Below are 27,175 nucleotides of genomic sequence, written 5' to 3' on the forward strand. Positions count from 1 at the left end.
AGCTCTACTACAATACTGTCAAAGGCAGCTTTTGGGCAAATGTGATGCTGGAGAACAGTACCATGCTGTTCCATTATAGATCATTGCCAATGAAGGACTAAGCCTTAGGATAGTGTGTGCCTTAGGATAGAGAGCAAGTATTAAAATAGACAATTGGACTACAAGTGACAGAAGAGTGGGCTGAACTGGGCTGTTTTCAGTAAAAAAGGCTCATATGCAAAATAAAATGTATATATTATTTGTATGTTCAATTTGTTTCCTGCCTTTTCTTCATGGAGCCAAAGGCAGTGTCATCCTTGCCATTATATCAACTAGCCTGTGATGCTGAATGTAAGCGAGTGGCTCAAAATCCTTTCATTGTTGAGTGTGGAGTAGAACCCAGGTCTCCTGAGCTCTAATCTACCATGCTAAGCAACATACCACATACCAAATCAATGCATGGACCATAACTAATCTTTATAATTTCTTAAAACTTCCTTGAGTTTGATAGTAAACATTAAAGTCTATGCTGCAGTCCAGTCTAAAAGATTTTATTAAATAATAATGATAATGATATCCTATCATTTTCAATGGAATTCACCTCCAAGTAAGTGTGCTTAGAACTGCAGACTTAATTCCTAAAATAAAATTTAAGCCATAGAAGATTGCACCTGCAACAGCTGTCTTGCTGTAAACTGCTGTTTTTTAAAAAAGAACAAAAACAAAAGCCTTTAAGGATGTTTAACCAACATTCTTTTAGACTTGAGGTAAAACTTTAAATTGACTCAATGCCTATAGATTTGTTGCAATCTTTGCAGTTCACTGAACTTTTTTTCCTGTGCATACATATTTCAAGTAAACTCTGTAGTTATAAGTATAGCAAGTGACACGTTATGGACCCTAAATCGTTGCACTGTGAAATATGCAGAGGAAAAGGACAAATGAAGATATCAAGGGTCTGTTCTATTTTGCACTGAACTGTAAAATGCCACCCTTGTTGTACAGAAGATCACTGGTTCTGAGCAGGGCTCATTGACTGCTAAGTTGTGGATAGTGTTTCAGTTTCTCCAACTGTTAATATCCTGAGCTATCCAGGCATAATGACCTCTCTATTTGTAACACATTGTTGAATTTTCTGGTTCTTTTAACTTATTCAAACCCTTTTTTCCCATTCATTGAAAGGCTGGAATGATTCTAAGTCGAGCTATAGGAAAAAGCAGTCTGGCTGTTGGTCATCCAATCAGAGTCGTGATGCAGGATGGCATACTTCTTGAAGGCTATAAGTTAAATATGCAGAAAAGGTATTGATACAAGTATTTATTTTATATACAGATTTTTAGATAACTTGATATCTGAAAAGTGCTTACGTATTTTATAATTCAGTAGGTGCAACTGTATAATATTTAAATTAGCATTATCCTTCAGCTTCTCTTACTTGATTAAATTCTTGTCAGACATTTTGTGTTTTTTAACTTATTTGAACTCACCTTTGAAAATCAATTCTAAAATAATCCAGAGGAAAAATAGAGGGGTGATAGTGATATGTATGTTTACTAGATGTTGGGTTAGTTCTATTTCAATTTTTCTCTATTCTTTAAGTGACAGTGATAAAGGTTTGGCATGTTATATGTGAGCCTACAATGTAACTTAAGGATGTAGAGCAGGGGTCTCAAACTCGCGGCCCGTGGGCCAATTGCTGGGATGGGTGGGGCACGGGGAGGGGCCCTGCAGCCTTCAAAGCGCCGGTGGCGCCTGGGCCGGCCGCGGGATGAGCGGCCCACCACCACCATGGTGGTGGAATACTTGATGCGGCCCCACCTCACCCAGACTCTACTTCCAGCGGCCCCCAGGTAAGTTGAGTTTGAGACCCCTGATGTAGAGTGTAGCTTGGTCATAGAAGTGGGCATCTATACTGCTTTTATTGGATATGAATATGAAAAAGTAAAAGTCTTTGTAGGCTCTTTTTTTGAAGGGATTTCAAAGTTGACTTCTGCTAGTGGAAAGGTTTATGTAAAAGAAAATATTTCGCCAGGTACTTAGTCCTTAGCTAAGGATAAATAAGTTCTGTAGGGTTGAAAGCTAAGCCCCAGCACTTGGACACATGGAAACAGACATAGGATTGGAGCCAGAGGTGTTCTTCAAGCACTGACAAGATATGCTCCTAACACCCATATATCATATTACTCCTTATCTGTCCAAAAGGTGCCCAAGCTGGCATACCACAAGTCAAATGTACTCTGCTTTTGCATCCTCCACTGACACAGATGGATCTACAAGGCTGGCATTAAAGGGATGGAGGAAACAGCCTGTGCAGCCTTGTTGGTGGACAAAGCAAATACAAGCTCTGTTAGCCATCAGGGCTGGCAAGTGGTTAACTGACTCCTGACTTATAAGTATGAGGCTGTATTGATGAATCAACTAGATTTGATTTTGACTACTGGAGGAGGTATGAATCCTGTAGATTTCTTGATAGGAGGCAGTTGCAACTGATCTTATTCCATTCATAGCACTACTTATCACATGCATTTCTGGCAACAGATTGTACGTCTCCATACTTGTGCGCCGCCCTGAGGCTTCTGTGATGGGTGCGGCATAGAAATGTTATAAATAAATAAATAAATAAATAAAATAAGCAGCTCATTAAGGTATTGCAACCTCATCTGAAATAGGATAAAGACCAACAACCTGGACAGATGAACCACTCATAAACAATACCTCTGCTTTATGGGGGATTGTACATTTAGTGCACAAATACTGCAGTTCTGTACACCATTATTCAGAAGTAAGCTCTACTGCAGCCTTCCCCAACATAGTTCCCTGCAGGTAGTATAAACCAGTTGCCTGCATCCCTGACCATTGGCTGTTTAAGCCTGATAGAAGGTTAAGTTCAAGGCATCTGAAGGGCACTAGGCTAGGAAAGGTTGTCCTACTGTTTTCAATATAATAAAATAAATATTGCTTATTTGCAGTAATCTGTGGCTAGGATTACTGTCAAAATGCCTTAAGTTGCAGTCCTATGTACCTTTAGATAGAAATGTCAGAGCTCCCAGAACACCCTAACATGATTGCACACTTGTGGTACAGATTGCATTAGTAATCACCTGATACCTGTAAGTTATTTTCATTTCAGCCTTAGAGATGGAAAATTGAGATTCACTGGTTAAGCTGGGATCTGTACCCAATTCCCAGTTGTAAGATGCATTGTCCATTAAGCCTCAATGATGTACATGTATTCTGTTGCATTGGCATTCATAATCAAATTTGCTTGGCTAGTCTATTTTATGCTTGGTATTTTGTACATGGTCTTTTATTTTTAATTAATACTAACAATGACAACAACAACACCAGTTTTTATGAGAAGACAATACAAGATCAGGTCAGCTTCCCCTTATACTTTTCCATTTAGGAAATCCATGCCAATACTGTCTTTTTAGAACTTCATGACAGAGGTTTTATTTGAAGAATAAGCTTGCCAGAATTGAAATTTTATAGGAAATCTATTTGATCACCAATTGATTGGTAAATCTAATTAAACATGTAATTCTTTGCAACCTTATGTGGGAGTAAACTCCACTGAACATCATACAATTATTTCCAAATAAACTATGCACTGGATTGTAAAGATGTGTTATAAATGAAATATGCATTTTAAGAACATTATAACTTAATATTTTTTTACAGAGACAAAAACAATATATATCAACACTGGGAATTCAGAAGCGATGGCTGTATCCATTCTAAGGTGTGTTTATAATAGGAAATGGGTTTTTAATAGGAAAATGCTGATTTTTAAAATTTATTTCCCATCTTCAGACTCCCACATGGAGCCCATTAAAGTATATGTGCATGTAATGTAGAAAGCCTCTCACATGAATAATTTAAAGAGAATAATTTTCTCTTTCACATTGTTGCATTGCCTCTAAGATCATAAAAGCAACTTATTAAAATATTGTTCTTAAGCATCTGTCTAGTGTGAACTTGTTACTTCTGTTATAAAAGCTTTTGCCATTTTTTCTAATCAGTGCCATTCACTAATATATTGATTATGTTGTATTTATCAGTTTAAGGCATGGTTTGTATATATTAAATTACTACATTAGTCTAGCTGTAAAAGATATTGCATTGATTCAGGTCAGAGATTACTATTTTTGACTCTGCCTCTAACCTATTTTAAGCAATTTCCCTTTTCCTCACTGCAGCCCTTGAACTACATCCCAAATCTTTCATTTGTCCTACAGCCTTCTTTGGGTAGGTGGGAGGACCCAAGGAAGAATATGGAAGATGGGGTAAAAATAGACTTCAACTCCCATCACATTGCCTATAAGTGTATATGATGGCCTATACTCTGGATAAACTAGCTCATTTTCTCAAGTGATGTCCCTTTTTTCAAACAATTTGTGTTCTGTGTCATGAATTTGCAGATTACCCCTGACCATAAACTTTACTGCTCAAGCTCTTAATGGCTGGGGAACCTCATATGAGTACACGTGACATTTCAAATAGCATGGTCCCAAGTTGTTTCCTCTTCACTGAATCATGCATTGCTGTCCAAGGCAGGAGTGGGTCTAAAGGAATATAAAAGTTGGTACAATTCCATTCCTCCTCTAACCCATCCTTGCCCTGCCTATATCTCCTCTCCACTTTCGACTTACGCTAAGAGACCTATATCAGCTGAGAAGATACGCCAGTGTACAGGTTCACCAGTAGAACTCATGTTTCTTTCTTATATCCTATAGCCCACAGCCAGCATATCTTGAATATAGGAGTGCATACAAAGTGTCATGAGCTGAAGTTTCTCCCTCACATTTTCAAAAGTCCCAGACCTTTTTCCTTATAAAGCGTTCTTTATCGACCAAAAAAGCACAAAGCAGCCAGAATGAATCCTGGAGCATGCACAGAGTGGTTTGTTGAACCCAATCTAGTATTCACCTCCAGGAACTTTCTGTAGGAGCATGCCTGAACCCCATCCCTTCAGAAAACAAGCATCCCTCCTCTGTGCACACCAGTCCTCTAATTGCCAATGCCTCATGGGGTCAAGAGCCATACCTGCCTTGTCTGAGTCTAGCAAATTCTCTTGTTCCAAGTCCCCTCCTGCCAACTGTACATCTTGGTTATTCTCAGAGACTGCCTAGGGAATCTGGCCTTGAGATTGGCATCTCTGCTTCTCTCATCTCGGTGTCTCAGCATGGCCCACATTTCCAGCCCCTGTCCCTGTTCTGCTTCACATGCTGATTCTGATTTCTCTGAAGTCCAGCCAGCAGTCCTTAAGAACAAATGCCCAAAGCAGCCATCTTTCTCACTTTGAACACTAAGGATTGCAAAATCTTGCAATTCCTACTATCCACCAGCCAGCATGGATTGCTGGGATATGCTGGGAGTTGTAGGACTTTTTGCTGTCTAAACATACCCAGGATTGTACTCTAAATGACATTCAATCAATAATAAAAGTCTTTCTGAGAAAGAATGATTTGTAAACTATGCTCACCATTAGGCTGATACAAATAAACTTAATGTCATGTCCAAGGATGGACTTAAAGAAAGAGTGAACAAGCAGGAAGAAGACCCGTAGGAAATTGGGAAAGAAGGTGGGAAATAAAGAGGAGAGTATTGTCCTGGGGAGACGGAAAGATAAATTAGGCAGAAAATGCAGTGATGGGATTCTTTATTGAACAACAAATGAGTCTGGATGGAGGATAAGTGATGTGGGTGAGGCACATGTTGTGCTTTTATATATCAAAGCAACTGAATCTTTAACAAATCATGATGATTCAGTTATCTGTAATGCCAACATCACATGTTATGAGCTGTGAATTGACAGTATATCTGTTGTCGTGAGCTGGAAAGTTTTGTATTGGTCTCAGTGAGGATAAGTTAAGGAATACAAAATTGTATATATGCAACACATTTTTTTAATGGCATTGCCTAGTATGAACAACTTTTTCTGTCCATAATTCCTGGTGCTTAACTGTACATGAGTGTATTTCTGCTTATTGCAGTCTGGGTGTTTCTGCTGTGCCTTTGTCCTTTCCTACAGGCTTACCCTGAGTTTGTCCTGACCTACCTAGAGGAGCTAAATGTAAGAGAGGAGGTGACCCAGACGGAATACCACACACACCATGGGGCCCAGTCTGCAGTTCACCAAGAGACAGATAGCAACTCGGCAGAAGAGGTCACTGTATCAAGCCAGAGGCAGGTCAGAAGCAGTGTTCTTTTTGTTTTTGTTTTATGGGGAAACATGTTTTGAAAAGAAATGATGTAACTCTTCACTCTTTGAATATATTTGTTTACATAAACAGTTTAACTTAAACATTCATAGCCTGCATGTTCTTGAGAAAAGGAAGTACAAATAGGAAAGCACCGAGCTAAAATTTCACACACACCCCAATTCAGTAGCTGCTTCCTGTATGAGAAAATGTAGCATTGTGTACCTGCCAAATAAGCTTTATTCTATTATGGTGAACAATATATTTATTACATATTTGCTCTTAATTTCCTAGGTTCTACAAAATAATGTCTGCAACTGCAATGAGAAGCAACTTTCAGGACCTTTGGACGCCCACTTAATGCCTGAAGGTCCCTTAAGGGAGAATAGGCAGCTGACAGTGGCACTGATGAGGAAACTGGAAGAGAAACATCCTAAGGCCTCAGCTCAAAGGTAAGCTACTGACAGAACTGATATTTATTGTTCAATGACATTAGATGTTTTCCTTCAGTTTCGTGTAAGATTGATTTCCTGAATATTATTGAAATATCTCAGAAGCCCTCTGGCTTGCAGGAAGACATGGAGTTTTGACCAAAACTAATGAAAAGGGGTGACATTTATGCAGTTTTAAAAATGGAAGTGTACACTTATCTTTTAGGATAATTGAGTTATTTATTGTTAACTTATTAAGAATGAATCATGCAATAACACTGCTGTATTATTTATTGCATTTGGTTATTATTTATTGTTTGTATTTATGAGACACCTATCAAATGGATTCCCAGGCATGGTACAATTAATCACAATAAAGTCTCTAAGTGTCATACAAGGTTACATGGTTTGTTCCACTAAAAAGAAGTTTATTAGAGGCCATCATTTATCACTTTGAGCTCAAATGTGATACATAGTTTTTTGAAAAATAGAAAATCAAAACTCATTTTAAAAGAGTATTTACAACTATGAACTTTTATGGTATAGAGGGCTGGCAAACTAAAATAATGTAGAATCCATGAATGCTATTTAAATGAACATTTCTTACAGTTTTCAAAATACATATACTGAGTGTATTGAGTGGGACTCTAGTACTCACATGGAGCTGCTTTGTACAGGTATCCAAATATTACACGATATTTTCAGTTTTCTTCTCACCCTTGAGAATAGATGTGCCTTTAAGGTTAAAGATGGCATGGGAAAATTTAATATATTCAAGCTTTAAATGGAGAATTAAGTTGTAAAAGTGCATGCCAAATTTCATTCCACTATATCAAACCTCAAGAGTGATATTCCATTACGCTGTGTTCCACATTTTTCCTGACTACCTTTGGTGTCATTTTAGGATTTCCACATGAATTGTGCATTAGTTTCCTGCATGTGTGTACCAGTTTGCATTATGTTACCTCAGGGTTGTATCTAGTAGTGGTGATCCACTGATGGAAGCATTCCCACTACGTTGTGTAAGCAGGACCCCACCACTCGTACGTGAAAGGTATAATGCTTCCTAGGGGAAGCCCTGAAATGAATGGAAAGCTCAGTGGTTGAGCACGTGTTTGCATGCAGAAGGTCCCAGATTCAATCCTAGGGTGCCCTGATAGTATAGGAAGAACAGTGTCAATAGTACTGGGCTAATGTGGTGCAATGGTTAAGAGTGTGGATCTGGGACTCAGGAGGTCTGTGTTCTAGTCTCTGCTCAGCCATGGATTGTTCTGAGCCAGTCACAGACTCTCAGCCCAACCTACCTCACAGCTTGCTTCTGAAACAGAGCTGGTTGGCAGAGCTCCGATGATGGAGCTCCTCTGACCTGCCTTACTCCAGAAATGAGTGATTATGCACTCGTTATATATATTCTCTAGATCCCTGTTGTACAACTGATGGGATCTACTTGTACATCGAAATTGACAATACTGGTTGTTTGCACACTCATGGGCACACTCAAACTGCCAAGGTTTGTAATGGTCAACTGTAGCACAGAATCCTGGTTTAGAGGTGCAAGGGAAGTTGGTGAGTAAGAGGATGTGGAAGAAAAAGCACATTATCCCACTGGCCACTTCTGATCACTTAGCCCCAGTTAACATTATGCCTGCTCCATCCTTGCAAAATCATCAAGTTTTGTAGAGTACACTTGTTTTTATGCTAAAGAATGGTGTTGTATGAACGCAGGATATTTAACGTGTTATAAAATACAAAGTGCTGTTTGAAGACTCAGGATAAATTGATTAGGCCATACCTAATCAATATTTAAGAAGGATTCTATGGGGAAATTTTCCTGATGTTATACTGAATAAGCATTGGAAGTGACTTTAACAAGTCACTGTGGTGGTGGAGTCTAGAAAGACTTCAGATACGATTCAAACTTCTCACTGTCAGTATATTCCTTATGATTTGAAGCCAAAGTGGCATATGTGGGCATTTCTTATGTGACTGGACTTTCCGCTCTACCCAGTGCAACCTCCTTGAAATCTGGAATGGATCGGCTCTAGGGGAAGCAGGGAACTGGCTGAGAGGGCAGATACACTTTAAGAAAGCAAAGCTGCTGTGCTTATTGCTTCCTTGGCCAGGTGATACACCATTTCAGAAGCATTTTTTCACAATACAAGATGGTGCATTTGGGTGTGGGAGAGCACCTTTATGTGAATAGAATTCCACCCATACCTGCTGTTGTATCTACAGGTACATGTGTGGAACTTGGTTGCATATTTGTTCAGTGCACATTCATCCTGTCTGTAGTTGGGTGATGCAAAGAAGCAGCTGCAGGCCACACACATTTATAACTATATGAATAATTCTCATGGCTTTTAGGAGATATGTCATCCATTTAAAATTAAGTATTTTTCTTTTTAAAGTCAATTGTCTCACCTCAGATATTTATCATGTTTAGTAGCTAAGGAAACTGTTTAATTCCCATCCAACTGCTTTTATTGAGAAAAACTTACTATTTTTTTGTTGTCCTTATGGCAATAAAATTGATCACTAATCTTTGTCCAGTAGAAAATAAATTCCTGTAAATCATAAATGAAATATTAAAAGTTTATTTTCCCAAGGAAAACATTAAAAATATATTTTTACATCTGCAACCTCCTTTTGTTTCTAATAGGATGACACATGGGCTTCTGTGTTTTAGTAAGAGTAATATCTGTTCCCTTCCTATTTTACTTTGTGGGAAAATTATGATGGCAGAAATCTTTTCACTGAAAATGTAAGGCTTTCCTTGTGATTTATCCGCCATATAAATGCTCTAAAGGTTAAAGCTTTGAATTGGGGACAAATTAGCTTTCATTACATGCTTTAGTTGCATCTTGACAAAATTACTCAGCTCTCTGTTTGAGCTGGGTAATTCAAATTCTTTTTTTCTCTTCCTCTCACAGACACTTCTATACAGATCTAACTCAATATGGTACTAAAGTAATGTAAATGCTATATTTATTTATTTTACTGCCAGTGCGAGGATGCTGTTTTTTGCATTATTATATTAAACTGAGCAACTTACCTTTATTTAAATTGAATAGAGGTTGTTGGGGGAGAATTGTAGCAGCCAACAAAGCATGGTGACCCAGCTTGTCACCCAGTGACCTGTGAGAAGGAAATAATGAACTGTGAGTAGCTGTCATCTTAACTGCTTCTGACAGTTTGGCTATGGGCACATCTGTGTTAGTTGCATGGAAAGGCCTTTGTTGTTTTCCCACTAGTGACTTTGCAGACTGCTGTGGGGTTTGCTAGCTGCCCTACTCCTGCACTTCCCTCCCTCTTTACCAAGGAAAGCAGCTGCCAATGAATGGGTTGACATTTCTTTTAATGATTTATTTGGCATTTATTTAATTATAAAGTACAAATCATACTAAACATTAGATATTTTTGGATAATGTACATGAAGTTAGTGTCCTACTGTAGTTAAGCATCTGCAACTGGTTCTGCCTTACTTACACAGTTTCAATGGTCTGTATTACCCTAGAATGCTTTCCCTTCTTAATACGCCTGTGTAGTTATTTAGCTTTTCCCCTTTCCATTTTAAATAACAATTCTATATCAAGAACATTTAAATCTGTCTAAGAATGAAATCCTATTCATGTTTAGACAGAAAATAGTGCTACAGCACTAAGCATTCTTCAAATAATCCATGCTGGGAGATGGAGGACTTTTTTCTTTTTAAACTCTCATAATGTTGCACCCTAAAACTTTTATTTATTTATTTATTATTTATTTATTTATTAAAACATTTTTACAACTTTTACAACTGTTTATGTTGCTACTAAAATAACATTTCATGTAATCAAATGTAGAAATCGCTTAATGTTATTGTTCTGAACTTAAAGATGTTTGTTCCTGTAATTGTGACTTAAAGATACCAGAGGAAAAATTATTTGGGTTTTCACGATTAGGGTTTTTATTTTGTTTTCCATGCAGTGGTCTCTCGCTTTCAGTCCCTCCACTTGCATGGGTAAATATTGCTTTTCAAGTTTCCCTGACTTTAAAAAAGCAGATTGTAATACAGTGAGTTAAAAAAGAAAATCATAAATGCTGTACTTTACCCCCAAAATTCTTTGCATACACATAAAAATGCTTGCTGACTCACAATCTGGATGTTAACAGTATTAACTGTGCTTCCTTAATGTACAGCCAGTAATTTTTGAACTGAGTAAAATGAATCCAGAAGGTGTAATGAAAGAAATAATTCTTTGTCTATGGACTTCGTTCTTTTGGGCAGAGCAATTTTGAACAAATCATGGAAAAGTTTATCCTAATAATATTTTTTAATTTAAATGAGGAGAGCAGCTGATAAATAATTTATTATCCATTTCCAAAAATAACAATTTTATGAACATTTATATTCTATCTTAAAGAAATCACTGAGAGACTAAGTAGGCAAGATACACCTGTATCTAGCAGGTGCTGATCCAACTCAGGATCTTGATATGGGGAACAGTTTTTTTTTAAAAAGAACCCTTTGCACCATGCCATGCCATTCTGGCTAAAATTTGCATGTTGGTACCAATAGAAGATCTTTCCCCATACACATAGCAGGCAGAGGGAGTCCTGATCCAGACTGGAATCCCAACAGAGTAGGGGAACATTGCAAACCCATGGCAGGAGCCAAATCTACATGATGAAACTGATTTCTAGATCCATTTTAGATCTGGCATTAGAATGCAAACTTGCTTGCTTTCTATTTTGCATAAAGTTTATCTAGAGAGAGACTTCAAAAGTGCAGCAGCCCTTTTTTCTTGGGATATTCAGTAGCCTTCAGTGCCATCAATTATGAGTATTTTCCAAATGTGCTCTCTGGGGTTGGAAGTGCTCTAGTACAGTCATTCTTCTCCTTGCTTACATGGTCAATTCCAGAAGTACAAGAGGAGTACTGTTCTGCCCCTTTGCACTTATCGTGGGCTTCTACAAGGTTCTATTTTATCCCCCAGTGCTGTTCAACATCTACATGAAATCACTGAGAGAGGTTATCTAGAGATCTGAGCCAAGGTGTCACCAGCATGTGGATGACTTTCAGCTCTGTTTCTCTTTTTGAATGAATCCAGGTGAGGCAGTGAACCAAGGCCTAAGCATGGTAATGGACTTAGTCTGTTCGCATCACCATGGGGGAAGAAGTGGCAGTGGCTTATTTCCCTCACCGTGTGCACTGGTTGCACTCCAGAGGAATCTGCATAATTACTCTTGGTGGTGCCACTTGTCATATCATGCAATGGTAGCTTGTTACAGTGGTTAACAAGCCAACCTCAAACAATGAGTGGTTTATTTTCCTCTCCCTCGTTCTGCAGACCTGAGCAATGAGTGCCAGTAAATGGAGATTCAGCCCAGACAAGGTGAAGGGGTTGCTAGTGGGTGGTCCATATTTGCTCAGTTGAATGATGTTCAGCCTGTTTTGGAGAGAGTTGCACTCATCTTAAAGTAATGGGTTTGTAGTTTGGAGAACACCATGATCCAGCAGCCTCTTTAAGTGTGGCTGACCTCAGTGTCTCAGAATGTCTTTTATTAGCTTAGATTGATTATTTTTTTTATTTAAAACATGTATATGCCATCCTTTACAACAACATCTCAGGATGGCTTACAACATTAAAATCAGATAAAAATCAAATAGTCCATAATAATAACAATAAATAGGAATGATAAATATTAATAAAAATACAAACAGATAAAATGAGATAAAAGAGGTGACTGTCACCTTTTAAAATCAACGCTTCTTAAAATAGTGTTCAAATAAAAAGGTTATGACCTGGCGCTGAAGAGTATAAGCTCGGCGTCAGGCAAACTTCTCTGGGGAGCGCATTCCACAGTCTGGGCACCACCACAGAGAAGGCCCTACTCTGAGTAGATGTCCTCTTCACCTCCTTCAGATAAACTATGAAACTATCTGGAAAAAACTAGTGTGTCTGCAGATATTGATGCTCTGACAATCTCCACATTTAATTTTTACAGTCCACTATGGGCCCTCTCTTTGAAAATGGTGTGGAAAATTCAGTTCAAAATAAGACAATAGGATTGCTAACCAGGACTGATAGCAATCCTATTGAATTACATTAGAATTACAATGGCATTAGAATTACATTATGCCATTGTTGCCTAATATGTTTCTAAGTCCAGTTCAAAATGCTTTTATTAACCTTTACATGGTTAATCAGCTCGGGCCTAGATTACCTAAGAGACTCTCATTTCCTCTATATACCTGTCCAGACTCTAACATTATTTTCAGGGTTTCTTTTCCAGGGTGTGATGGAGGCTGCAAAAAGAAGTCAGGTGACTAGTTACTAAGTACATGATTTTTAGCAGCAGTGCCCTGTCTGTCAAATTCCTTCATCAAACTCTCTTGCCTGATGCTTACATTGTTTAATATTTTACACCAGACGGTTGCTAAGCCAGGGGTACAGAGTCCCTTTCAGCTGAGGGCCCCGTTCCATTAGGAAAAGTTCACAGGGATGGGTTGGCCAAAGGCAAAAAGAGGCAAACTATAAAAACCAAGTGTATGACGATTTAACCTAAGGCTTTCATTGCCAGCATCTAGGTTTGAGAGAGGCATTTCAGCCTTTTAGAATGGGGTAGGCAAAACTGTACAAAAGCCGAGAAATTGCTAAATGAATGGTGGTTGGAGGGAAGAAGGTGGATCCAGAAGAATGTGCTCTGTCTTTCTGGGGAACCTCAGAAACCCAGAATGGAGTTCCCAAAGGGCCAGATTTGGTTCCCAAGCCTGAGGTTCTGCACCTGTGCGAGGCCTTCCCTTTTCAAAAACATACCTTAATGCTTTGGCATGATAGCTTTGTGTTGCTGGTTTCACTTTAGTGTAACGTTCAGACCATTTTAGACTGGGTTTTGATTTTAGGTTCATCTTTTCTTTTTTATATTGTATGGTTTAAAGGGTCTTTTTTCTGTATACTGCCCAGACTGCTTTTTGTTAATAAGCAAAGGGCATTGTAAGTAAGAAAGCAAACAAATGTGATGTCTGCCAAGCTTGTAATTTGCTAGTTGTCTGTGTTGAGTTTTCTCTCTGTGGTTGTTTTTATAGTGGGATATAGCTATATGAACAAACATTATATTGTTGCTTTGAATTATATTGGAATTATATTCAGCTGCCATTGATGGAGGCTGAAGGTAGGCTTTTTCTTTCCTGTCTTGCTTTATACTTAAATCCTAGAACTATTCTATACATATTTTGTTTATGGAGACTATGCTGCAGTTAGATGCATTAATCTGTTAAATTCCCCCTAAGGGAAAGAGTCTTGAGAAAAAAGCCATCTGATTCTACAAGTCTCTCCCATCATTTCACCTTCTTTTTTACACAGATACTTTTCATTTGCTGTCCCTTTCCAAGGAAGTCCAATAGTCACATTTCAACTTACTGTTCCAAAATGAAAGACCTGGCCATAAGGGTTGAAGCTGAAAGGAAAAGCTAGAGGCTTGCATCTTTTCACAATGTTTGGAGATTACTCAAGTCCACAATAATAGAAACTCAGCTATAATGTATGCCACAAGTTAGGAAAGGTAGCAGTATGTCCAGGAGGTCACCAGTGTGAGGACTGGGCTTGCCTCTCTCAAAATACCACATTCCAAGGTAATTATCTCAGACTCTGCATCTGAACTGGAAGAAGAGGAGGGGTCAGAATGCTTAACAGAAATGCAAAGGTCAGCAAGCCCCAAGATTAGCCAAGAGGGTGGTGAGAAACAGACCACCTCTGATTTTGAGGGAGACATTGTTGAATACGCAGGACAAGAGGAGGAGGGACGTAACATAAACAGTTCCATAGTCCAAAACCAGCTGAAGAGAGCAGGCCAATTGGATAGCGTCTGGCATTCCTGCTGTCTGGGCCACAAGCAGGAACCTCCCTGTGGGTGGAGCTAATTCCTTTTGGTTGGAAAGGGAGGGGGGGAAATTTTTGGTACTGTCCTCTACAGTACTACTTTTGTATCACAGGGGCAGCCTGGCTGGCCCACTTTCACATACAGTAATAGAGACTATAGTTAGAAGCCTCTTACCTGGCTCTGCTTTGAAGAAGAAAGTGGGTGGGCATACAGAGAGACTTCGTTAAAGAACAGAAAGCAGGCAGTAGTAATAAATTATAAATAACCATTCAGTGAGCTTCAGCTAATTTTCTTAAGGGAGGGATACAAACAGTGGGGTTCCACAGGGATCTGTATTGGAACCATGCTTTCATCTTATTCCTAAATGGTCTGAAATTAGGAGTGAGGAGTGAAGTCTCCAAGTTTGCTGATGACACCAAATTATTTAAAGTGGTTAAAACACAGAGGGATTGTGAGGAGCTCCAAAAGGATTTTTCTACACTAGCTGCAACAGACCAAGAAAGGCATATTGTGATTGTGGTAGGCAACTCAATGACAGTGTCAACCCAGTGTGCAGCAGCTGTGAAAAATTCCATGTTGGTATAATTAGGAAAGGAATTAAAAATAAAACTGCCAAGATCATAACCCCTTTATACAAATCTATTGTTCAGCCATGCTTAGAATACTGTGTATAGTTATGGTCACTGCACCTAAAAAGGATACGGTAAAGTTTAAAAAGGGCAACTAAAATGATCACAAGGAAGGGGTACAACATTTGGGATTGTTTATCTTAGAAAAATTGTGACATGGTAGAGGTGTACAAGATTATGCATAATATGGAGAAAATGGATCAAGACATTTTTTTCTTTCTCTTTTGTAATGCTACAACCAGAGTAATCCCATGAAACCGATTGAGGGAAGCTTCAGGACAGATAAAAGGAAGTACTTCTTCACACAACACATAGTTGAACTGTAGAATTGACTTCCACAAGATGTAGTGATGGCTACCAATCTGAATAGCTTCAAAAGAGGACTGGACAAATTCATGGAGAAGACTATCAAGAGCTACTAGTCCTCATGCCTATATGCTAGCAGTATTCCTGTGCTTTCCAGTCACTGGAGAACTTGAGTGCAACCCACCAGGGCTTGTTTGGCATTTCTTACAGGCAGCTGGTTGGGCACTGTATGAACAGAATGCTGAACTGGAGTTACCTTTGGTCTGACCTAGCATGGCTCGTCTTATGTTCTTAATTTGATCAGTCTAGTCCTGCAGTGTACATCTTGTCTGTACATTGTACAATCAGAACTGCATCCTGGAGTATACTCCAGCAGGACTGCCACCTTCATTACTGGAAATCTTACTGTTGCGTCTGGACTGGAGATAGTGCAAGTAGTACCTTTCAATATTCTGAAAGGCATAGAGAATTGTGATCTGAGAAAAAGTATCACTTGTGAGCTTGTGAGTAAGCCATAAAGATGTGGAGGTGTGTAGGGAGTGGATCGAACAAGAGTCTGCCAGTCTGTTTCAGCAAGAAGGAGAAAGGTGTAATAAATACATGATATAGAAATAAATATTTGAGAACCAAATTGTTTTAATGCTCACACTTTCTAGACAATTTACCATCATTATAGGTTTTCACTAAAGACTTTTTGATTTGTCAGCAACTGCCTTCAGCTGGGCTTCTGAAAAAGCAGTACTTTAGCCCCTACACTAATTGATATTCTTTCCCTAAGTCTTAATGTGAATATTAATATTCTAGTTATTTTATTTCTGTACCACCCAGTAGCTTGAGCTCTCTGGCTATTGGTATAACACATGCAATCTAATAAAAATACAATATAAAAATACAGATAACAATAAAAACAAAATAGCATTTTCACTACAACATTTAAAATCTAAAACCAAATTTAAACAGCTACAACTGCCCCGATGTACTATTTTGTGTGGATTAAATGTTTTGTTTTTAATCAGCTGCTCACTGGAGAAATTGTTCCAGCCACATAAAGAAGCAGCCACCAAGAAGGCCCTCCTCCTCATTCCCACTAACTGAACCTCCTTTACAGGTGACAGATACATGCCCTGGATCTAGATTGTACCTCAGTCAGGGGGAGACATTTCAACAGTTCTTGCAATATCAACCTGTGTAGGGCTTTATAGGTTAAAACCAGCACCTTGAATCGAGCTTGGAAGCATTTATAGTTCAAGTGCAAGTGGGCCAGAATTGGTGTAATATGCTCGTACTCTGATTTTGGTTATTAGCCTGACTGCCTTGGTTTGTACAAGCAAGCAGCTTCTGAATGGTTTTCAAGGGCAGCCCTACATGGAGTGCACTGCAGTCATCTTTAGAAATTATCAGAGTGTAGTTTACTGAAACCAGGCTATCCCTGAGGCTACCTTACCCTCTTCGCTCAAGGAGGACCTCCCCGCAAAAACTACAAATCTGCTCCTTCGAGGGGAGTGCAAGCTATGCAGAACAGATTTGAACACCTCAATGGAATGTTCCACAGAACCAGATGTGCTTTGGTTCACACCAGCCTCTTGGCATATTGCTGGGCCTGCTGTCCTTGACATTTCAGCTAAGAATTCTGACCCATTCTCTTCTTCCACTTAAGATCCAGATTCTGAAATAAGAACTTTAGAAAGCTGATTTGTAGGAGAAGGAGGCCTAGTTCTTATACCAAGCAATATTTCTGAAGTGCCATCTCCTAGAGCTGACCATCTAGATAGCAGTAGATCTAGTGCAATGCAGTACCCCCATTCAGGCAGCCACCTAGGAGGGTACCATGGCTGATGGTATCAAAGTCACTGAAAGATTTAGGAGGGTCACACTCACTCTCTTGCTTCTGATAGAGAGGATCAAAAGTGTTTCTGTGCCAAAATCCAGCCCAAACCACAACTGAAATTGATCTATATAATTTAATCCAAGTGACTGAAGCTAGTTTGGCATCACTTGCTCAAGGAGCTTGCCCAGGAAAGGGATACTTGCCACTGCCCTAAAATTATTGAGGTCTTCTGTGTCCAAAGAGGGTTTCTTCAGGAGTAGCCTCAGCACCGCTTGTTCTAAAGAGGCTCTGGTCACCTTCCTGACCCAGATGGCTTTCTCTTCTTTGCTAAATTTTGTAAGACAATCAGGGCAAGGATTCGGTTCAGATGTGGTTGCACAAACCTGATCAAGCACCTGCTCAATTTCCTTGAGTTGTATTAAGTGGAATTCATCCAAGAAAACTGAATCAGATTGTGCTTTGGCTACCTCAGCTGCTTTAATCAGCTGAGTTCAAATCCCAGTGGATGCAAAAGATTTTATCCTGGAAGTGCCCAGAAAATGTATTGCAGACAGCTCTCGGATATCTTTCAGAGTTCATATAATAGGCCCTGGATCACCCTGATGGGTTCTGTTGGGAGGTGAAGATAAAGCAGAATGGAGGCAATGGGGTATTGTTTCTTTGCTGCTCTCACTGCCTCCAGAGATATTTGACTATAAGCACACACCAGGCCTTGATTTTATCCACTAGAACAGTTTTATCCACTAGAAGAGTTTCTCCATCTGTATTCAAGCCATCTCCTGTTTTGTTTTACTGCTTTCAGCCTCAGCTCTGGGGCATACCATGGAGCAGTGCAAGCTCTACTGCAGAAATCAACCACCCTGATCATCTGTGTATTCCAGAGCTCAACCAGAAATTTGTCAGAACCGCTAGCCATATCAGCTAGAAAAGCCGTGAGAGACCTCTAGAAACCATCCAGATTGTTCAGCCTCCAGGGGCAGAACTGGGGGACCTCAACATCACAACTGAGATAGACTCTGTTAGCTTGGGTTGAAAGAGTATTGGTACACCAACAGAATCCTCCAGTCTGTCTTAGTGGCTCAGCACAAGATGCAGACAATTCTTATACACCTTCCCTCCCTAGCCCTCCAGCCTACTCTGATGATCTACCATGTAACCCCGTGGCACAGAGACTAACTCCTCTCTGTTCACCCACCCAGTTCTTAGTTATCCATACCAGAATGAGTACCTCACCCCCTATTATTGTTGTGGACAAGGGAAGTCTTATTCTTTATTGATCTGGCATTAAAAAGCAGTATCTGGAGACCTGAGAGTAAGCATAGGGCTACTAGCAAACTTGCAGTTATCCCTTCCTGATCACAGCACACCTTCATACTTTTGATCTGGGTAGATCTCTTGTGCTACTTTCCGACCTTTCTTCTGAGGGAAGCAGCAGCATCCTTACATTTATTCCATTTAACTGTGTCATACATGTCTTTTCGGTCCACCCTTACCAGCAACATGCCCTCAGGTTCCAGGGCTACAGCTGCTGTGTGTCTTTTTGCTACACCTTTGTGGGCAACATGCCCTTAGGTTTCCTGATGGTACACTCTCAGTGTTGCAGCTGTTTCTTCATCTGTCTTTAGACATGTTCAGAGATGTTCTTTACACACAGTCTTCAGACACTGCAAACTGGACCTTAATGCCAGAACTATTGCAGTTTGGACTGGAGATTATTCACACTTTATTCTTATAAAGGATCCTTGAAATTTCACAGATGAAACTGTGAAAAAATGGAGGCTACTCATCTTTAGGTCTAATTATACCATTGGCTAATGTAACCCCCCCCCCCTTTTCCTCTGTTTGGATCAAGTGTTGGAATAAGGAAAGAGATTGAGAAGAAGCTATACTGCAGAAATTGCCACTCCAGTGTGCAGGCCCTGGATGGGATCTTCCATTATCCATTCAGTTCTTTATAGTTTTCACAGCAAAGCAAGTTGCATGTATATTACTCATTACTATAACTGGATAGACAAGTCAGGAAAAGGTTCAGTTAATGGATCCTTGAAATTATACATCAGCTATTATGTATGTATGCACTCTAAATTTAGGTTATACACTCTAAATTTAGGTTATTCTCTGCTGCCATAGTGTTAGTAGGGAAATGATATAGTTAGTCATTTGTTGGGAGTAGTTAAGCAGATGATTGGATTAAGGAAACTTGAGGGGTTGGGGGTTGCATTTAGGTTAGCTGTGAGTCCTTGGGAAGACAAAAGGCATGTTGAGTGGGTTGCATTAGTTCAAGTGGAGACAAGAACTACTTTGGGTCAGAAACCTGGGGGAATGAATACGTATGAGTTCTTCCCTGAAGGTTGTTCAGGTTGGGTCTATGGTAGAAGCTCCTCTCAGTGTTGTGACTGGGGACTGGATGGGTTTAATGAGTAGGAACTGTCATTGGGAACATACAACTAGGATATTTAATTTGTGGACTTCAGTGCTAAAACTAGTGTACAAAATATGTAGTATTTACTTGCTTTGAGGGAGAGAGAGATGGCAAACCATACTCCAGATTTTAGAACAAAGAGACCATTCATTCATTCATTCATTCATTCATTCATTCAATAAATCTCTATACATGAGCTTGAGCTAGTTATTCTGTGGCAGAAAAACCTTTTTTTGTGTGTGTATGGGAGTAGAGTAGATTTCTAGATTACTCATAGTACTCATCCTTATAGGTTTATAGTGCCTTCATTTTTAAGGTGTGTTGTGCATACCAACCTGTAAAACTGGAGTTCACATACCAACTATGTTTTAGAATAACTATCTCCAGACTTGTACAGTGGTAATAGTGGTTAGTTTATAATTGTGCTTTCCCCATTACTTCTCTACAGAACTGCAGATAACTGAAATGGGAATAAATGAGGAAAAACAAAGAGGCTAGTAGTGGGGAAAATCTGACAGACTGTGATTTTTGTCACTTCTGCAGACATTCTCTTCTTGTTCCTATATCTGCTATCTCAGTCATTAGTTATGGAATTATTCTCTACCTGGTAGTTTCCAAATATGAAAAATTATTTCGAAGGACTCGGCCAGTGAAATTTGGTAAAACAGTAAGTTTAAGCAAAAGCCAAAGGAGCCAAATCTCTCAGGGATAGTTGGCATTTGCTCAAAACATCAATAATAGAAGCTCAGCTAGAATGTGTGTCACAAATCAGGAAAGACACCACCAAGTCCACATCATGCTTTATGACTAGTGTCAAGGAAATGAAAATTTCCAAATCAAATGAAAATTTCCTTTCAAAAATTGATATGTTACCCAAATATGGAGACCAAAAGGAATGCAAGCAAACAGCAATGCAAACAGAAAATAAAGGATGCAAATACAGATATCAAAGAACATATTGCTGAGATACTTAAATACACAATAAATATTAAAATGCATCAGAAGCAGGAAATCAGACAGTTGGACTATTTGAAGACAAAGGAGTTAAAGAAGTAAATTGCACAAAGGGTTGTCTAGAAACTGAATGAATTATTTGCATCTGTCTTGAACTGTTTGAACTGTTATTTTCAGGAAGAGAGTCAGAGAAACAGAGGCAATTAGCATTGACAAAAAAATCAAGTTCTGGCCCTTACGGAAACATTGGACAAATAACAATAAATCATAAGTCCTCATGGTATCCATTAAAGAGTCTTTAAAGAACTCAAAACTACTAAGTAATACAGGTTTAAAAACTTGTATGTAAATGATCTGGAGTAAGGAGTAAGTATAGAAGTGACCAAGTCTGCAGACATCTGAGTGCTTAAAACAGACAAATGAAAAAGGATAATGCAGAACTCCAAAATGAATTATTGAAGTGGGGTGGGAAGAAAGACAATCATTAAATTGCCAAATACAGTTCAGTGTAAGCAAGTATAAAGTGATACACACTGAAGCAAAAAACAAAACAAAACACAAAAAACCCTACCTCCACTTACATGCTGATTGGAACTGAGTTGGTGGTGAATTACTGGGATGGAATTTTCAGACTAATTAAAACATATGAATGTACAACTGCAGTGAAAAAAGCAAATTCCACATTAGGGATCATTAAGAAAGGAATAAGAAATAAAATTCCAATATAAATACTCTGATTAAAATGTATGGTACAACAGCCACACTTTAAACACAGTATGGTGCAGCAGTTAAGAGTGTGGGACTGGGATGCAGGCAATCTGGGTGTTAGTCCTCGCTCAGCCATGAAGCTCACTGGGTGACTTTGGGCCAGTCACAAATTCTCAGCCCACCTACCTCACAGGGTTGTTGCTGTAAGGATAAGTCGCCTTGAATTCTTTGGAAGGAAAAAGGGGCAAGATATAATTAACAATATGATAATAATACAGCCCTGGTCTTTGTAAAATGAAAGCATATTTTAGACCTGGGAAATGGTACAGAAAAGGAAAGCTAAAATATTCAAGGAAATGGAACAATTCTTCCATGAGGAAAAGAGACAATGACTGGGTTCCAACAGCACAAGAACCCACACTCAAGGTCTGCATATAGGTTGAGTGTAGGGTTTTTATTTATTTATTTTATTAAAACATTTTTATGCCGCCCCATTTGCTGAAGCCTCAGGGCAGATTACAACAATAAATTAAAAGTAATTATAATATAAATTACAATAAATATAAACATTAAATTAAAAATACAAAAATACAATATAAAATAAGCCGCCCTAGCCAGATAAAATCTAGTAATACTAACAGTTAAAATGCCGCTTAAATAAAAAGGTCTTCGCCTGGCGCTGAAAAACAAATAACGACGGCACCAGGCAGACCTCTCTGGGGAGCGCGTTCCATAACTTAGACACCACCGCAGAGAAAGCCCTCCTCCGAGTACCCACCCTCCTAATTTCTTTCACGGAGGGTTCCCGGAGAAGGGCCTCTCCCGCTGATCTCAGGGGGCGGCCGGGCATATATGGATGTAAGTGCTCCTTCAGGTAACCAGGACCCAAGCCGTTTAGGGCTTTATAGGTCATCCCCAACACCTTGAATTGGGCCCGGACTTCAATGGGAAGCCAGTGAAGCTGACAGAGAACTGGAGTCATGTGACCATAACGCCCAGTCCCCGTCAGCAGCCTGGCAGCTCTATTTTGAACCAACTGAAGTATCCGGACCGTCTTCAAGGGTAGCCCCACGTAGAGCATGTTACAGAAGTCAAGACGGGAAGTCACCAGCGCATGTGTCACTGTTATCGTTAACCATAAATTGCTGCTGAAATGTGGGTTATTGTTGTGTCTGAATCCAGCTGAGAAAACAAACCATGGTGATCAACCCATAGTGTATAATTCTGCAATAAATTATGGGACTTCTTCATGGGTTGTTTATGATTAACCAGCCATGACCTGTTAGTGCCGCTGGGTTCAGCTAACAGAGTAATCTACATTTCAGCAACAATCAACATTAAACCCATACATGACCCATAACTGTGGTTTATCAGGTTGTCTGAACTTAGTGTTTTGGGGTTCTTTTTGCTAAGAAAACAGGATCTTACAGAAGGATGTGGGGGGGGGAGTATATAAAGTTATGCATGATATGAAGAATGTGCTGAGGGAGCTGTGTGGCTAATTGGGCAGGTTAGAAATCGAAGGAAGGAAGGAAGGAAGGAAGGAAGGAAGGAAGGAAGGAAGGAAGGAAGCAGAAATCATCCATCCTTAAGGATAGGTGTAACTTTGTGAGCCAAAGCTCTGATTTGAAAAGATTTTTCAGTAGTAAGGGAATCCAAAAGAAGCCAGGGCGGCTGTTCTGATTCTATTCTTTTTCTACACAAAACTGTTAAATAGCTGCATCTACTTATTTTGTCACAGATTTGGGGTCTAAGCACTACATAAATAGCACTCCTTTTCTTTCTTGCTACATAACCTCTAGGTGGTGTGGTGGAATATCAAAGTACACAAGAGAAAATTGCATTTTTCTTTCACTTTTACAATTAATGCTACATATTCCCTGCTCTTAAAAATGCTCTAAAGATACTGGAGGCTCACCATGTCACCTAAATAGCCCATAAACAGCAATGATTGATGAACAGCAAGCACACAATAAATGCCTATGGTAGGAAAGCTCTTAAAAACAAATGTTGTATAACTAACATTCTTGTTCCATATTGAAAAACAAAGCATTGTTATTTCAAATAACAAATATTTTCTTTAATATATTGAGTTGCTTGTTATATTTTCATTAAAAGGGTTGACACACTGTTTTTCCTTTTAAACAATCCCATAGCAGTTAATAACTATAGCTTTAAATAACTTACGTTAAAAGGTTAAAACTAGAGTTCAGCCCCATTCCCCATGAATTAACTAATTTTGCTGAAGAGGGAGCATTAATCCTCTCTTCATTATGAGGGACGGTATGGTTTTGGGGAGCTTGTTTATGGGGAGCATAATGTTTGAGATGGTCCTAAGCAATGGGAACATTTAGCATGGTGGTGGTTTCTTCTTGTTCCACCCCTTTCTTTTTCCAACATTTAAAAAATATCTGCTCATAATAGTAGTTCTCCAGTCTGGGCTTGACAGTAGTGAAACCACCTTCATGCATTCCTAACAATTACATCTCACATGGTGGCAGGATACACAAAAGTGTTTCCCAGTTGAACTTAGTAGACAGATAACACTATAGAAAAGGAGATGGTTCTTGATATATCCAAGCCACTTAGAACTTTAAAAATGATAAACCAGTTTATGAACTGAGTTTAGACATGAACTAAGAGCCAGAGGTGTTGAAATAACAGAGGAAGCATGTGTTCCACAATCCAACCCTACTGCATTCTGGGAAATAGTTCACAAATAGTTTTTGAAGGCAACTTCCTATACAGTACGCTTTAGGGCTTGAATATTGAGCTAACTAAGACATGTACACCTATGACTAGGCCTCCCTTCTCCAGAAAACATGGTTAGCCCACCAGTCTAAATAGGCAAAAGAAGTCATGGCAACCACCACAATTTGAAAATCCAAGTGCGAGATTGGGTCAAGAACACTCCTAGACTTTAATGCAAACCTGATTCTTCAAAGGGATTGCAACCCTGTGACATACAGAGGGTCGATAGCTCAGTTAAGAAGCATATTTTTCCATGGAGGAGGTTACAGGTTCAATTCTTGGCCTCTCCAGGTGAGGTTAGGAAAGACTCAGTCCTGAGGAGATGTTGGCAGTCAGTACAAACCATGTGGGCTACAATCATCTGACTCAATATAAGCAGGTCTCCTGAGAAGGTCTCTCCTATGTATTCTCTTGGAGAATTAGAACACATTAAATTGGTTATGTCAGTACATGCAAAAATGAACTAAAATAACCAAGTGGCATCCCATTCCTGGGAAGGGTTTAGTCCCATACAGTCTGTCCCACTTGTCCCAGAAATGCTTACAATTCCTGTTAGATGTGCATTATGCCATGGCTTCACGGTATTGGTGCTCCATCAGTGTGGTGGCCCTATTTCCTCCCCATTTTGATCCCCCACCCTGGTACAGGGGCACAGTTGGCTTTAACCCAACTGCTGTTAATGCCATTGCTGCTAAACCAATGAAACTGGTTCTTACATTGGAAGGAAAGAGATCTTTTTTTGACAGAGCTGGGACCCTAACCCAGTACAGTATAGAAGCAGGCCGTGAACTTACTGAGTCAGGTTGTGAGCTTATTGGGTCACCCACTTGCACCCCTCCCCAAAAATGTCTTTCTAGGGAATTAAGGGATCCTACTGAATAGTGTAGGCTATGTTGGACAGGGGTCAGCCCCCATATCAGGGTGAGTCACTTCAAATAAACAGAACCTCCTCTCATGCAGGTCCAAATACCCCAGCTTAAGCTGGTAAGGAGAATTCTCCAGTCATCTATGGTGGGCTGCATATGATTGCAAGGAACTGGACAGAGCAAACTTCCATTTGAGCAACTTTTGGGTCCAACTCATGACTTTCACATACTTTGAAGTTTTTTTTTAAATCCCCCCACTAAAGTTTTTGTTCTGAAAAGCAAAACTTTAAAGTTCAATAGCAAATATGCAGATACGTTTTGGTGATATGCTGTGTATTAGCAGTGTTTGAGGCAGCCAAAACTCAGTTATTAATGTCTCAAAGTGCTAGTCCTAAAATAACATGCTAACGTGGTCAACATCTTCAAACTGTACCCAATAAGGTATCATTATTTTTAATTAGAACTAAAGCTTTTATATAATAGAAATACTTGTTCTTACCCATTGCATTAATTTGCTTACGGCTCTCTTAAACGTAGTAATGGTTCAGAGAAATATGGAAAAATACTCACAACATTTTGCTTCAGTCATCAGAATATCTGTGCAAGATCTATTCTTAACTTTCCCTTTTATCACTTTGATAAAGTTGTTCAAAATCAGACCTATTGTTTCCTGTTTAAAACCACACTTTTTGTCTTTGCCTCAGTTGAATGCCTCATCTAAACAGAACAGGATGGCCTTCTTTCGCTTAGTACATCCACATGGTTCCAATACCCAGTCTGAACCTTGTGCCTAGACTCTTGTGTTGGCCTTCAGCTGATGACCTCCTGCCCCAGAGGCAAGAATGTTACTAATGAATGCATGCTTGCTGTAAAAGTGGTGAACATGCAAAGGTGAAGAAGTAGGTTGAACAGGTCAAACCAAGACAATTTTGTTCATGCTTCCTCAAAAGAAAATGCCCAGAACTTAATGGTGACCTCCAGTGAGTTTTAACCGATTCACTGACCCTGGAATTAATACTGTTCATGCCATTAATACTTTCAGTGTCTGTGCTCGCAGCCCTTTCAAAGATACAATATGTAGAACTTTCCAAGTTTGTGGCTGCAGTTCAGAAAATCCCAGCTCTAATTCAGGAGAGGTTTTTGTTTTTCTTTACTTTTATATATATAAACAACAATTTTCCATGCTATATGGCAAACTTTTAAAAGAATTCACGGATATTTCAAAAGTAGTTTGGAATTTAATAATAATGACAATAATTACATAAAGCAGGAGTCCACCCTTGGAAGCTTTCTGGCTTATATTCTAGGAGTAATGTTTGGCAGGGATGGTAAATAAATAAATGTAAATAAATGTAAATAAAACATATGCAACACATCTCAGTGACAGGGAAGAAAAAACAGGTGACAACCAGAAACAACTCAGATGATTCTTGCTAAAATTTGGGAACTGTGTTTGTTTATTATGAAATAATTTTCTAAGACTTTAAGCTACATAAATATATATTAATGTTTATGTTTAGAAAGCTAATCTAAGCTGTGTTATTTTACTATAGCATTATTTTATATTATCAACCATAAAAAAGCAACATGCAGTTCCCATGCATTGTTTTCTCAGTTTTTTCACCAATCATTAAATTGAATGTAACATAATTGAGGAGTGACTCAGGAAAACATTTAATCTAATTGATCTAGCTCTTAAAAATATTTGAACCAATGCTTTCCAGTAGTGCTGAAATTTATCCATCAGATATACATCATGTTTTGGGGGGTTTGCAAAAAACAAACAAACAAACAACTTGACACCACGGTCCTATATCTGTTTCTTGGACATACATGTGGTAAATATGCATAGGCTTTGATCCTATATATTACATACTAGAAAGTACTGATAACTTTAAATTATTAATAACAATTCAAATATTTTGTAATCACTAACTTTTGAATCTGTATTGCCATTTTGGAAATGAAATTACAGAAGATGCTACATTTCATGAATGAAGGATGTTAATGGGAACAAAACCTTGTGAAGAAAAAACAAGCATGTTTTAAGTTGTCTCACTTTTCAAATCATGTTTCCTTAAGTTTAATATGAATCCTGCAATCTTTACTTAAGATTGCAATTCTGTAGGAGTAGGCCACATTAAGCATATTGAAACTTACTTTTGAGTAAACATATGCCTGAGATTATGGATACAATGGTGTACTGCTGAGGCTGATTGGAAACTACAGAAGGAA

The 27,175-nt window shown here is 39.0% G+C and overlaps 1 protein-coding gene across 1 annotated transcript in view; it reads left to right on the forward strand.

Annotated features, from left to right (window-relative positions):
- DCDC1 (doublecortin domain containing 1) overlaps positions 1–27,175 on the forward strand; it is a 322,276-nt gene that overhangs the window by 184,020 nt on the left and 111,081 nt on the right. The window contains exons 14-17 of the mRNA XM_044426107.1: positions 1,162–1,280; positions 3,661–3,721; positions 6,014–6,148; positions 6,477–6,634. Of these exons, the coding sequence (XP_044282042.1) occupies positions 1,162–1,280; positions 3,661–3,721; positions 6,014–6,148; positions 6,477–6,634 (473 nt within the window). The remainder of the gene's footprint in view (positions 1–1,161; positions 1,281–3,660; positions 3,722–6,013; positions 6,149–6,476; positions 6,635–27,175) is intronic.

The sequence above is a fragment of the Varanus komodoensis genome, unplaced genomic scaffold, assembly GCF_004798865.1.
Source record: "Varanus komodoensis strain SLA01 unplaced genomic scaffold, ASM479886v1 scaffold16, whole genome shotgun sequence".
Taxonomy (NCBI): Eukaryota; Metazoa; Chordata; class Lepidosauria; order Squamata; family Varanidae; genus Varanus; species Varanus komodoensis.